The sequence below is a fragment of the Anas platyrhynchos genome, chromosome 16 (assembly GCF_047663525.1).
Source record: "Anas platyrhynchos isolate ZD024472 breed Pekin duck chromosome 16, IASCAAS_PekinDuck_T2T, whole genome shotgun sequence".
Taxonomy (NCBI): domain Eukaryota; kingdom Metazoa; phylum Chordata; class Aves; order Anseriformes; family Anatidae; genus Anas; species Anas platyrhynchos.
The window spans coordinates 1,184,994-1,197,172 of NC_092602.1; the positions used below are offsets into that span (position 1 = coordinate 1,184,994).

General features: G+C 43.8%; 1 protein-coding gene across 1 annotated transcript in view; it reads right to left on the reverse strand.

The window, feature by feature from the left end:
* GRK3 (G protein-coupled receptor kinase 3) overlaps positions 1-12,179 on the reverse strand; it is a 65,513-nt gene that overhangs the window by 31,814 nt on the left and 21,520 nt on the right. The window contains exons 3-5 of the mRNA XM_038187525.2: positions 4,932-5,005; positions 1,794-1,895; positions 550-624 (exon numbers count right to left, since the gene is read on the reverse strand). Coding sequence (XP_038043453.1) covers positions 550-624; positions 1,794-1,895; positions 4,932-5,005 — 251 coding nt within the window. The remainder of the gene's footprint in view (positions 1-549; positions 625-1,793; positions 1,896-4,931; positions 5,006-12,179) is intronic.

Consider the following 12,179-nt stretch of genomic DNA (forward strand, 5'->3'; position numbering starts at 1 on the left):
TTTTTTTAAAGCACCAAAAATTTAATGGTAAAGAAACTCCCGTTTAAAAAGGTAACTTCTGATTGGATTTTGTATTGTGGAAAGACAAAAATGAGCAAGTTAGTAGGAATGCTTAATTCCTCACCTTAATTAACTATAAATAAATATTTTTAAATCAAAGAAAAAGGAAAAACGTTTTCAAAGATTTTACATTACCGTAACATTAAGGCAGATTCTCCACTAAACAGCCTGGTTTATGCTAACAAGAAGTGTATCTTCCTGATGTAAAGTGATTTACTCTAAACCGTTTAATGGCTTAAAATTACAGAATTTTGAAAACTATTCTGTTCATACACCAAGGTATAGTAAGCTTTCATAACTGTGCTTACAAATGTTTTAGATACAAAGAAGAGTAATTTATAATTTTTATTCAACATAGAGAAATGTACCAGTATCACTATTACAGAGAATATTTACCAGTACCATTTTATTGTCTCCTGAAGTATTATGCACAAAGTCACTTACTGTCAAATAAGTGAAGAAAACTTCAACAGACTGTCTTAACCTCACCTGAAAAAGGCTGGCTGGCACTTGTTTCTTGGCTAAATGTGTTTGTACATGATCTACAGCTTGTTTCGAGAAAGGCTTTTGGAAAAAGAAAAACAAAGATTATCAACTCAGCTGGAAATGTTTCATTTATGGTTTACAGCACTGTTCTTTTAACCATATGAAAAGATAAATATACATAATTTAGAATGAGTGCAATATAGCTTCTCTGAAGTATATTGTTGTAACATTTGTAAAATGATGCAGGAAAACAATTAGTCTAAAGCTGGAAAGCAGGAGTGGGGAAAATGAGAAGAAGGGAGATAATGCTAGATGATGCTATTTTGACAAATTCATTAAAAAAGAAAAAAAACATATACAGGGACAGTTCTAGATAAAAAGAGCTGAGGTGGACTTTTCACTACTACAGAGACAGAAATGCATGCTTGACAACAGAACTGCTTAAACCCTTCATCCAAAGAAACCACGCAACTAGAGTAAAACACACTGCAAATTTGTCTTTTAGATAAGAGCAAGTCGAAGTGTTAAATACAGCTCAGTGGGCCAAAGCTTTAGCTGGAGGAAATGCGTGCTTTCATTGACTCTGTCAAAGCTGGATCTGTCACAACACAGCCCCATGTCTTTAACTTGCCATATTGCAGCTAAAAAGTGCATTGTCTCTAGTTCAGCATGAAAGACTGCTTATCAAACAAATCCAAAGAGAAAAAGCTCGTGTGATGGGTTTCAGACACAATATAAAACTTTGCTCTGAGCTTCCAGGGATATTGGAGATCAACATCTCCACTGCTCTGTAGAGCCTCGCCGCTCACATTTCTTTGAGCTTTGTGGGGCACAGGGATGTTGTGGGTTGGGACAGGTTAATGCACACTAAGTGTGCATAGACACACACCTACACCCACAAACTGTGCTCATTTTACCGTATTTTACAATAGAGATTTAGTTTAAAGAAATACAGATCTCCAACTATTTCCTTTGCATACCACCAAATTTAACCAACCTTGGTGGCACACACCACCACTTTACACTTCAATGCTGAAAAAAACAACAAAAACCCACACTGAATTCAGCCAAGCCCAGATCCACGGGTTTCAAACCAAAATCCACAGCAACATTAGCACTTGCAGAAACGATTCATTCTGCAGCAGTTTTACTTGTTTTCTGAATGAACTAGCAGTTATTTTGTACTTTCACTGCTGTCAAGCTCCTCCAGCAAGGCAAACAGCAGTGTGAAATTTGGGGATACGCACGTGTGAACAGGACAGGAGCTCCTTCATGATGTAAGTGTCGTAAATTTGCCGACTTCTGGTCAAACGCTCATCCTCAGAATCCAGTTTCTCATATTCTTTTATCTGCAATACCAGAGAGAAGGAGCCGTCAGATGAGTACATTTTTAATACTTTTCACTCATTTGGTAAAAACAAGACTTTGCTTTGGTTAAAGTTTTATTTCACTTTATTGTCTTCTTAGGTGAGACTCATAGGAAAAAGCCACATGCAATACCATAGCTACGAGTGACGTTACATTTCCTTTCTAATTCTTTTTTTTATACAAGGAAACTCATTTGCCTAAAACTCCTACGATGCTCTATGTTCTCCACCTGAGAAGGGCCACCCTGACGCAGTGACTTCCCCCTGCTTTGAGTTTTCCCTGCACACCCCGTGCAGCTGGGCCAAGCAGGCAGCGCGCACCAAGCAGGCACAGCAGCAGCACTGCAGGTCTTCTTCCAGCTGCTCAGCCCATGGATGGAGGGCACTGGCCTTGCCCCTGTAACACTCGAGAGCACTGACTCCTCGAATTACTTCTCTAGATGCTCTGAATATCCACCGCACAGCAGCACGAGCCCTTCCCAGCTGCGCCCTGCTCCAGGTGCCCATGGCACGCCGGGTGCCGATGTCCGAGAGTGGACCCAGCGTGCTTCAGAGCCACCCGCAGCTCAGCCACGGGCTGCACCTGAGCCCTGCGTGTGGGGAACAAGATGACTTCAGAAGATACACCAGGATTCTGCAGGTGTGAGCAGTGCTCAGCGTGCCCATGGGAAGCAGCAGCGGTCCCACGGGGCCAGCTCGCACATTAAGGCGGCTGGGGCACCGCCACGCTCCCCGGTGCCAGGGTTTCCTAGGGTCAGTAAGGATTTAAAAAACGTGTTCTGCCTCCGTTTCACAATAAACTTTTGTTGTTGCTGTTCTATCATTCAGAAGCTGCTCCACTTACAGGATGAGCTGTACTTTATAGCTCTTGAACAGGTCTCCATGTGACAAACTCGCAGCGATCTGTCTTTGAAGGTGGAACACCGTAATTAAGGCAGTGTTTTTCCAGCTGTAGGCCTCTTGTTTGCTGACAACGATAAGGCAACAGTTCTACCACAATTCACCATCTGTGACTACTTCCCCCTTGGGATCATTTTATAATTAAAATGATTCAAAACATCTTTGCCAAAGAAATGTTTTTTTAATTAATGCAATGCCTCGAAATAATTAAAAGTACCAGAGAAACCCTGATGCATTTCACGTGAACGCAACCTGCTGCCCTCCAGACTTTGGCTTTAAGCTGACAGCACCTACCAGCTCCTACCAGCACCTACAGGCACCTACCAGCACCTAACAGTACCCCGTGGCCCCGCTGATGCCATCAGGTTTTACAATCACAAGCTGCCTCTGCTCGCTGCATCTCCCTCGGCACCACTCAACCCAGAGGTACCATACAGTGCCATCAGGGATTTCAGTGCCTCCCCAGCAAACTTCAGCTCACCTTCAAGAAGCATCTGACAAAGTATCTTCTGAAATCAGAACGTGTTGGTTTTCAAGCACCTTGAAGCTCTTTTTTTTTCCTTTTTTTTTTTTTGAAACCGATCTGGATGAATCACTCATGCACTTAAATGCCTGATCGTGACTTAAGCTGCAGTGATGTGAAATCCCTGGAGTACGGAGCCCTTCTACATCAAGTGATTTTTAATGTAGCAATGTACTCAAATTATTTTACATGTAATAAATGCAGTAAGTAAATCAAATATATAAAAAAAAAAAAGAGAAAAGGTTCTGAATCCAGTATGTCACAGTAGAAAACACAATGAGCCTCTCTTTAAATATCTTTAATGGGATTTTTCTAAAAGTGCATGACAAAGCATTTAAAATCTTTTTAGGCAACACTTCGCTAATAACCTAAAAATACAATTTCAAATTGTTTCAGAGATAAAGAGGTAGCTAAAAATATCTTGCTAAACAATCTGCTACAACTTGCCTTTTTGATTACTTATGACAGTGACATCTTCAGCGTATAAAAAGATGGAAACGAAGGAAAAAAAAAAATCCCCCTTTACTGAAAGCAAGTGTCTAATTTGAGTGGGGGAACAGCGTATCACTAAGGATTTATCTCCAAACTGATACCAGCTTACCCTATTTTGTGCTGTTAGCCCACTAGCAAGAGGTATTTTAAACTCATCAGCTTGATAGTAATCCAGACAAAAGGTTATCTCAGGCGGCACTTCTAATTAACACAGAGCAATACGGGCTGTATTTTAACAGCACGCGTGTGTGTGTGTTAACCAGGACCAGCACCTGTGATAGCATTAGTGACAGCCCTGTACCAATGGGGTGGGAGGACGTCGCCAGCACCCTGCGTGCCCCTCGGGGTGCCCTCTCCCACCTGCAGGACTCCACAGGGTGTTTGTGCTGCCAGGGGGATGCCCAAGAAATGCCAGGAGTTGGCACCAGCCCCCTCGAGCAATGCCATGGGCAGCTGTAGCTTGGTTTCTTTTCTATAGCCAGAGGAAGGTGTGAAGCACTTGAGAGCACACTCCAGTTGCATTGCTTTCTCTACAAGCCCCGGCAGCCTCTCAAAATCAGCTCCAGACAAGAGGGCATCATCCATCCATGCTACGAAGAAAGAGGCGCCCCGTGGCTGGGCACGGGGAAGGCTTCGGTAGGTCCAGTCTGACTGCAACTATTCTGTTCTAAAAACTCCAGCAGTAGCTTTTAAAATGCCTCGCTAACTTGAGTTTAATAAGAAGATACAGTTTCAGAATATGCAAATAAAACCACTGCCAGAAGTTGAGCAATTTTTTCCTGCAAATATTCCATTTTCTGAATCTTAACCATTTGCCCAATAGAAGGCAAAAAAATCACCTGCACCCCTCTCATAACATAAGCTCGACAGATCAACTGGATGCAAGCTGTATCACTTCTTGTAAGCCTCTTGCACTTGCTTAGAATGATAGTTTTGCTCCTTTCCAAGTGTTACCATACAGGACATTGTCTCTTGCACATCGACCATCCCACCGTGAAGCTGGAACAGCCCAGGGCACCGTGCGGCCTCGTGTGCCCCTCCTGCCCTGCGAGCAGCCCCCCTGCCTCCCTCCCAGCCCCGCAGCTCAGCCAAAGGCAGCTTACCTCCTCATAAAACTTCAGCTGAGGGACAGCTTCATCGATTTCATTCATGCAATAGTCTTTAAAAAGCAAAAAGCCTGAAAAAAAAAAAAAAAAAGGATTTTTTTTTTCCCCCAGAGGAAAATGTAACATTACCATGAAAACCTGTAAAAAAGGATACAGAAAACCTCTGGTGACTTGATGGACTGCGTATACCTGTGTAAATATCCCTAATTGCCACAGCTCAGGGATATTAATTATCAAGCGAGTCTACAGCACTCTGAACAGAGAAGGATGGTAAAGCTCACTCGTCTCCCAGAGGTATATTAAGCACATTCCAATTTCCACCTGCTGAGGACTTTATGAGATGTTTACATAACGCACGGAAATATTCCATTCCTCTTCACCCGTCAGATCCTGGAGGTTTTTTCAGAGCAAAAGCAGGTATTACCCACGGTGGCTTTTTTGTTTGTTTGTTTTTAACTAGAATTGCCTACTTTAGTGATAAAAACCAGCCACTTCTCCGTTCTCGTTTTCCAATTGCTGGTTAACGTTACCGCTAATGGATTTTATAGCCCAGCAAGCGACATCAGAATCTTTATAGCTCCTTCGCAGGGACTTCACCGCACGTCCTCTGCAGCCTGCTGATGAATATTTTCCATCAGGAGCATTTTAGGCCCTGTCCCCTGGAAGCACGGCCCTTCTGCTGCCCCTGCTCTCCCCTTTCTCTGCAGACGGGGTCTGCAGTCACCGCTGCCCGCGTGGGGCATCTGCAAGCCCCCTGGAGCTGTAACTGCATGCTTTCAGCCCATTTCACAGACAATATTTTCCCTTATTTAGCATTACTATTTGCTCTCTCAAGTCACACCCAACTTTTGGGGTAAGGCCATGAAGCTGTCGGCCAGGGCACCAGGCAGCAGCAGGATGCGACCGGGGCCGGGCTGGGTGCTGCCGGCCACATCCTGCTGCCCCTTTCCCACTCACAGAGTTATACCCAACAGATTTTTTTTAATTTTTATTTTTTAATTAAACATCATTGCAATTTAAACTTACGGCAAAATGGTTCTACCAAAAAAGCAGCACATCATTGCGTGGTCAGCTACAAAATACTACAGCCACCTACCAAGCCTCGTGTTTTCCATAGCGTACCAATCTTTTAAAAAATGCAGAGCCCACTTCAGCACCATGCAGCAGCTCTGCTGCAGCGCACAGGAGGGCACTTAAGGGCCAGCCACAAATTCTGTGCCCTTTCTTTCCACTCACTGCCATCTGATGCTGTCAGAGACCCAAGGAAAACAAATAACAAACTGCTCAGGAGCATCAGTCACAGAGGACAAAGCAACACTGATCAGGCAGACAAAATGTCTAATTTATGCATAATTAAAAGATTTATCGGCTTCTTGGTAGCCCCTCTAGCTATATCTGGATCCCAGGTTAAATTTCCTATTAGCAGAGCTTCTTTTCCTGGGGACCCCTTGATTTAGTCATAATTAGATACCAAACAAGGGATTATGGCCAGACAACTCCAATACTCGTTAAGCTGATTAGGATGATACTTTGAAGATCATACAAACTGGGTTTTCTTCTCTAAATAAGGAAAGAAATCCAATTAAGGGATTCCCTTATAAGATTTTGCAAACTTTCTAATTATTCCCACCAAAAAGAATCATACTTGAAATATTTTATAAACAATTGAGGACTCCTAAAAACCCAAACCGAACCCGTTTGCTATTCCTTGACAGCCATTTGCAGTGACAGTGCCTGTGTTGTTTGTTTGCTCTTAGCGCCTGTCTGGGTTGCAGCTTGGCTGGCAGAGCTCTCAATGAGGCTGCCCAGTGCCCGCAGAGTCCCAGAGCATCCCCGCCGCCTGTCTGGAAACCAAGCACACCCCGACCCGCTCGTCGCCAGAGGATGACACATTCTGCCCCGAAATGCACGCAAGTTGTTCTCGCTAGAGAGCACAAATTTTCTGGCATCCCATTGTCGGCACTGGAAACACGGCATAAACCCGATTTGGTGCAAATCCGAGACAGAAATTGTGTATTTCTGGATCACGCAACAGTGCCACTCATGGACCTAAACCTAACTCATTAACTCTTATTTTACACATGATCGAAACATAAGCAGCACAGAGCAAAATAGTGCTGAATAGACCGAACTTTTATTTGGACAATGAACCAAAGAAGATTACAGTCGGGTAATTAAGAGACCGAAGAGTGGCACAAACAGCAATGAATGCAGTGAAAGAAAAATCCCTGGCGTGTTCCCAGCTACTGGCTCCTTACCAAAAAAACCCACAAACAAAATAAACCCACAAAGACAACTGTGGGAGGGGTGTGAAAATATAGCAACACACATTTTCAACAATGCCATTCCAAACATTTTGGCCCTGTTCAATTGGACAGAGAACAAGGAACAATGACAGGCTTACGCTGGCTGCATTAGACAGACCTCTTCTCACTAAGATACTTATTTTTTTTAATTGCACTGCTGTCTTAAAAAAAGAGACATCCAAAAGAAGAAGTTAGAAACCATTATAGATCATTAATGTATCAGCTACTCGCCATTATCTTTGTAGGAAAAAGAAATAAATTCACTCCCAGTAAAGAAATACTGTTTGATAACAGCTTGACGTAAAAAATTGATGTTTCTTCCTTTCAAAAACCCATTGACTAGGAGCATTTACACACATATATATTGAGGCACACTGCACACACAGATGCACACGCACGTTACACAGTCACTAAGAAGCATTTCCCAAGACACATCTCTCACAAAGCGAGGAATGCCGAATGTCACCACATACAAGTGGCAAACCCAAAGCCAGAGCCTTTCTCTGGGGGCCATCAGACAGCAGCAGAAAGTCACTGCATCACAGAACCACATCCCTTCAAAGAAAGGTTGCTGGTTTTTGGAAGATCTGCTCTAGCCAAACCAGGAGGAGGATCGGGTACCGTAAGCTTGTGATGTGCACGGCTGTGTGGCTGTGGAGGCAGCTGGAGGAGGCGAACCCACAGGATGGGATGGGATGGGATGGGATGGGATGGGGATGGGGATGGGGATGGGGATGGGATGGGATGGAATGGGGATGGGAGGACAGCAGGAAAACTTCATTTCTATGGGTAACAGGTCAGAGGCTGATGGTTAGGCACAAAGAAGGATCCAGAGACTGTAAAAGACAGACCCCATCCTGATGGAAACCTTGTGGAGCCTGGAGGACAGGGATACTAAGGAAAAGTCTTTGGGGAAGCCTAGAAGCAAACAGATTGCCAAGCCAGGAGAACAATTTGTACTGACAGAGAAACAAACAATCGGAACCTGCGCCACCCAGTCATGAGCACAGCCCAAAGGAGTCTAAACCTCCAAATGTTATACACAATTCAACAGATCGTGGGTAAATTCTTCATGCAAGAAGCCCTATTCCCTGATTTCTATCCCTTCTGAACAATTGACCTTAAAATATGAACTCTTTCATGGCATGACTTCAAACACCAATGTGCTCCTCCTGCCCGTCCCCACAGCCCCGCTCAGCATCCTCCTGCTGTCCCGAGCCCAGGCAATCCCAGTGACAGCTCCACGCTCAGCACTACCAGCACTTCTGCTTCTCCTCCTGTCACATCCGTGGATCCTGCACTTCCACTGCAGCATAAAGGATACCTCTCTCTTCTTTCGCTGATGTTCTGAGATTGAGTGAAAAATTATTAGCCAGAAACCGTCGCTCGCAGATAATAGCAAAACTAATTGACAGAAGCAGCACTGAATAAGTGACAGTAGTTCTAAGAAGTTCAAGCAGAACTGACGAAAAGCACAATAAGCACAGTTAACTACACACGTAAAAATAAGAACAGAAAGCAGGAATTAAAAAAATGATAGCGTTAAGTAACAGATAAAAGGAACCAGCAATTATTTATGAAATAAAGATGTTGACAGCTTTTGGCTTTAAAGATTTCTTCTATACTATATAATTTCTGCAACAATCAGATCGCTAGTAGTAAAGGAAAAATAAATACATTTTTTAAAGCTTTTCCTGGTAACACCGAGGTGATGGATGAAATCAGCAATACAGACGTGAGAACAAGGCAGCACCCGGCTCCCACCCAGCTCCAGGACAGGAATTTTTTCACATTTTCTTCTTATGGACAATCCCGTACAGCTAAGTGTGCCAGATGCCATTATCTGCAGTAAATCTGGTAACAGACAAGACATCTTTCAGGGAGGACGATGCCTGAGGTTTGCAGCTCGGCGTTGGCTCGCGAGCCATGCACTGTGAAGCTGCAATGTGGCCCTCTCCTCTACAGTTTTAATTGGGAAACGCTGCCCTCTCGGCTGGTTGGGGTTAAAGCTCCTTCCAGCTTCTGCCGTTTGCCACGGTCTAAAGGTCACCTCTACATTCCTGATCTTCACCAGAATGTCAATTAATTGAGAGCACAGAATAATAATAATAAAATTAATGAGGAACTCTGTAATAAAACAGCCTTGGAAAAAAAACCTACTTATTTAATCCTAGCTGGAATTTCATTAGCATCTGATTCAAATACCCTTTTAACAGGAGTAAACAAAAATCTTATTAAAACAAACAGAAGTGACTAGGTAGGACAGCCGGGCTAAAAATAGGTCCTTTTAGCCCTGATGTAAGTATTCAATATGCCACTGCCTGCAAGGAAGCTGCATCTATTTACAGCGGACCTGAACGTGGTCCAAAGTGCTGATGTAGACTCTTTCTAGTAAGCAAACTTGCAAATTAGAAAACAAAAATACCAAGCTGTTCCCAAACCCTGGCTAAACGTGCTGTGTATAAATACAGCATAATGAAAGGCAAATGGGCAGTGACATGGGCACTGTGCTCGGTGAGGGCTCGCTGCCCATCAGCTCCTGCCCCAGACAGGAGCAGCTCCCACCCGAGCCTCGCCAGGACACATGGACACTGCTCATCACAGCACGGAACATGCAGGTTTGTCCCTCATTTGGGGCACTTCCCAAAGGTCCCTCCCTCCAAGAACCCTCCTGATCCACAACCACTTCCAGCACCAGATCTGGGTTTTGGGCACAGAAAGTTAGGGACAGAGGTCTATCATCAAAGCACACAAAAACAGTGACTCGAACCTGCCTGCAGTTGTTACGGAAGATCCAGTCAAGTTCAAAATCTCGTTCTGTGTGGTACCTGTGCTCAGTTGCCATAGCACAGGATAATTAAGACCACCTAAAAGCTCCAGAATTGAGACAACCAACGATTTCCTTGTTCAGGAACAAAGAGGCTTGCTACTACCCGGGAAAACTCATCTGCGTAGGAATCACAGCTTTGGCTAGGTACAAAGCCACAAAAAATCTCACAGCCCAGAAGGCACCACAGATTTCTCTACTATTTTTTCCAATTACGAGCTATTTGCCTTTAACCTATTTTTTCTATTAAAGCCTAATGTACGTTCACTTTTCATTAACAATAATAGATCACAAATTAAAACATAACTGCGCATAAAACGCAGGGTAAAGGAACAAATTATATTTTACAAGACAGCACTTGCATACAACGGTGACAAGCACGGAACAATTTTCCTAGAACAGAAGCTAACTGAGCTGAAATTAGTCTGCAAGCTGCCAGGTAGCTTGTTTAATAACTTCAAAAATCAGCACAGGAAAATAAATTTTGGCTAAAAAGTTCCAAGTGTCCCTAAAGACTATCCTTACTTCTGGGCATGTTTTCCAATGGTCTTAAATTCTGCATGAGCACAGCATCACCTCGCTATCCCTCCAGCATGCCCATTTCAGACACTGAGCAGTATTCCCAGGCTGTCAAATCTCTGTCAATATTGGCTTACAAGGTAGAGGCTCTTGAAGCGCTAATACAGCAACTTATTGGGAGCATTCAGCTCTTATTCTGCTTCAGCCCCAGCAGAGCAGGTCGGAGCACAGCCCTGGATTGCAGAATCTGCATTTTAAATGAGGCCGCCACGGTCTGCCCTGGCCTCGAGTTCAGTGCCTCCAAAGGGCAGGACCAGCAGCTGTCAGGACGTCAAGTGGTGGCACGCCAATTCAAACGATGAAAGGAATTGTAAGGAGAAGGGGAAAATGCTTTATTTTTAACACATCGCTGCAAATCATTTTTAGAAATTGATGTCTATGCTTCGCTCGCTGCAATTGCCTCTGATCTTTGCCTCAATAAAAAAAAAAAAGGCACACTTATCATCTTGGTGAGAGCTTTGTGAAATGCACCTCTGAATTTCTGAGCATACAATAGATCACTTTTCAAAGCCAAGAAAAGAACAGAATGGGCAGAACCTACCTCTGAGCCACATTTATTATGTATGGTTCATACTCCGGCCTCCCCAACGTTCAGAATCCCAGCTGACAAAAGGAGACCGACACGTACATTGGAAGTGGGGTATCAAAGGCACTGAATGCATCAGAGGTGGGGGACAAAATATGGGTGCACATAACAAGTACCTATCTCTGTAAGACCTCAAAGTAAGATCCCTAAACAAAGATATGTAAAAACATTCTGATTTTTAACAGGACCACAAAATACAGCATGAAGCATTTCATTTCCATCAGTCAGTTGTTACAAAGAACATGGTTCAATTCCTTTACTAGAGCTCATCACGAAACAGAGGACTTGAGTTTTGTTCTTTTTTCACTTGCAAATACAAGAAACTCCCACCACTTTCACAAGTCTGTGGTATTAGCAGCTACCAGCGAGCTATTAGCAGGCTAACAAGTATCAGCAGCTTTAAAATGCCGTGGTGGTTGTTATTTATCCCCTCGTTCCCCACATCACAAGAATACTCAGTCCCTGTGAAGGATGTGACAGCTATGTTCTTGATCAATATTTTTCCGTGGTCCATCTTTTAACCATGCTGTAGGCAATGCCCCTGGTTACCGAAGAGCACACCGCTGCTTCTGAAGCATTGGAAGCCGTGCCCAGGTCGCTGCTGTGAATTATTTGACACACAAAGCAGGCTGGGGGTGCTTCTGAAAATGGGCGATAGGATCATTTAATGCAGACATGGAATAATTGTAGTATAGAATAATAGGGAACAACAACAGCAGAAGGGTTTTGTCACGTCTCTGGTGCCGATGTTCCCCTTTGCAAGCCCTGTTCAGGAGCTAAACCACTGCAAAGAAGCAAACCGCTCCACAACAACATCCAGGAGGACTTACACTGTGGCTGGTATCAAAACTCCACACCAGTGGTATTTAGTTAGTAAATACAGTGCTTAGTGAGGTAAAGAGGAGCAAAGCCACCCAAACGACAGCGACAGGGCGCAGAGGACTCTC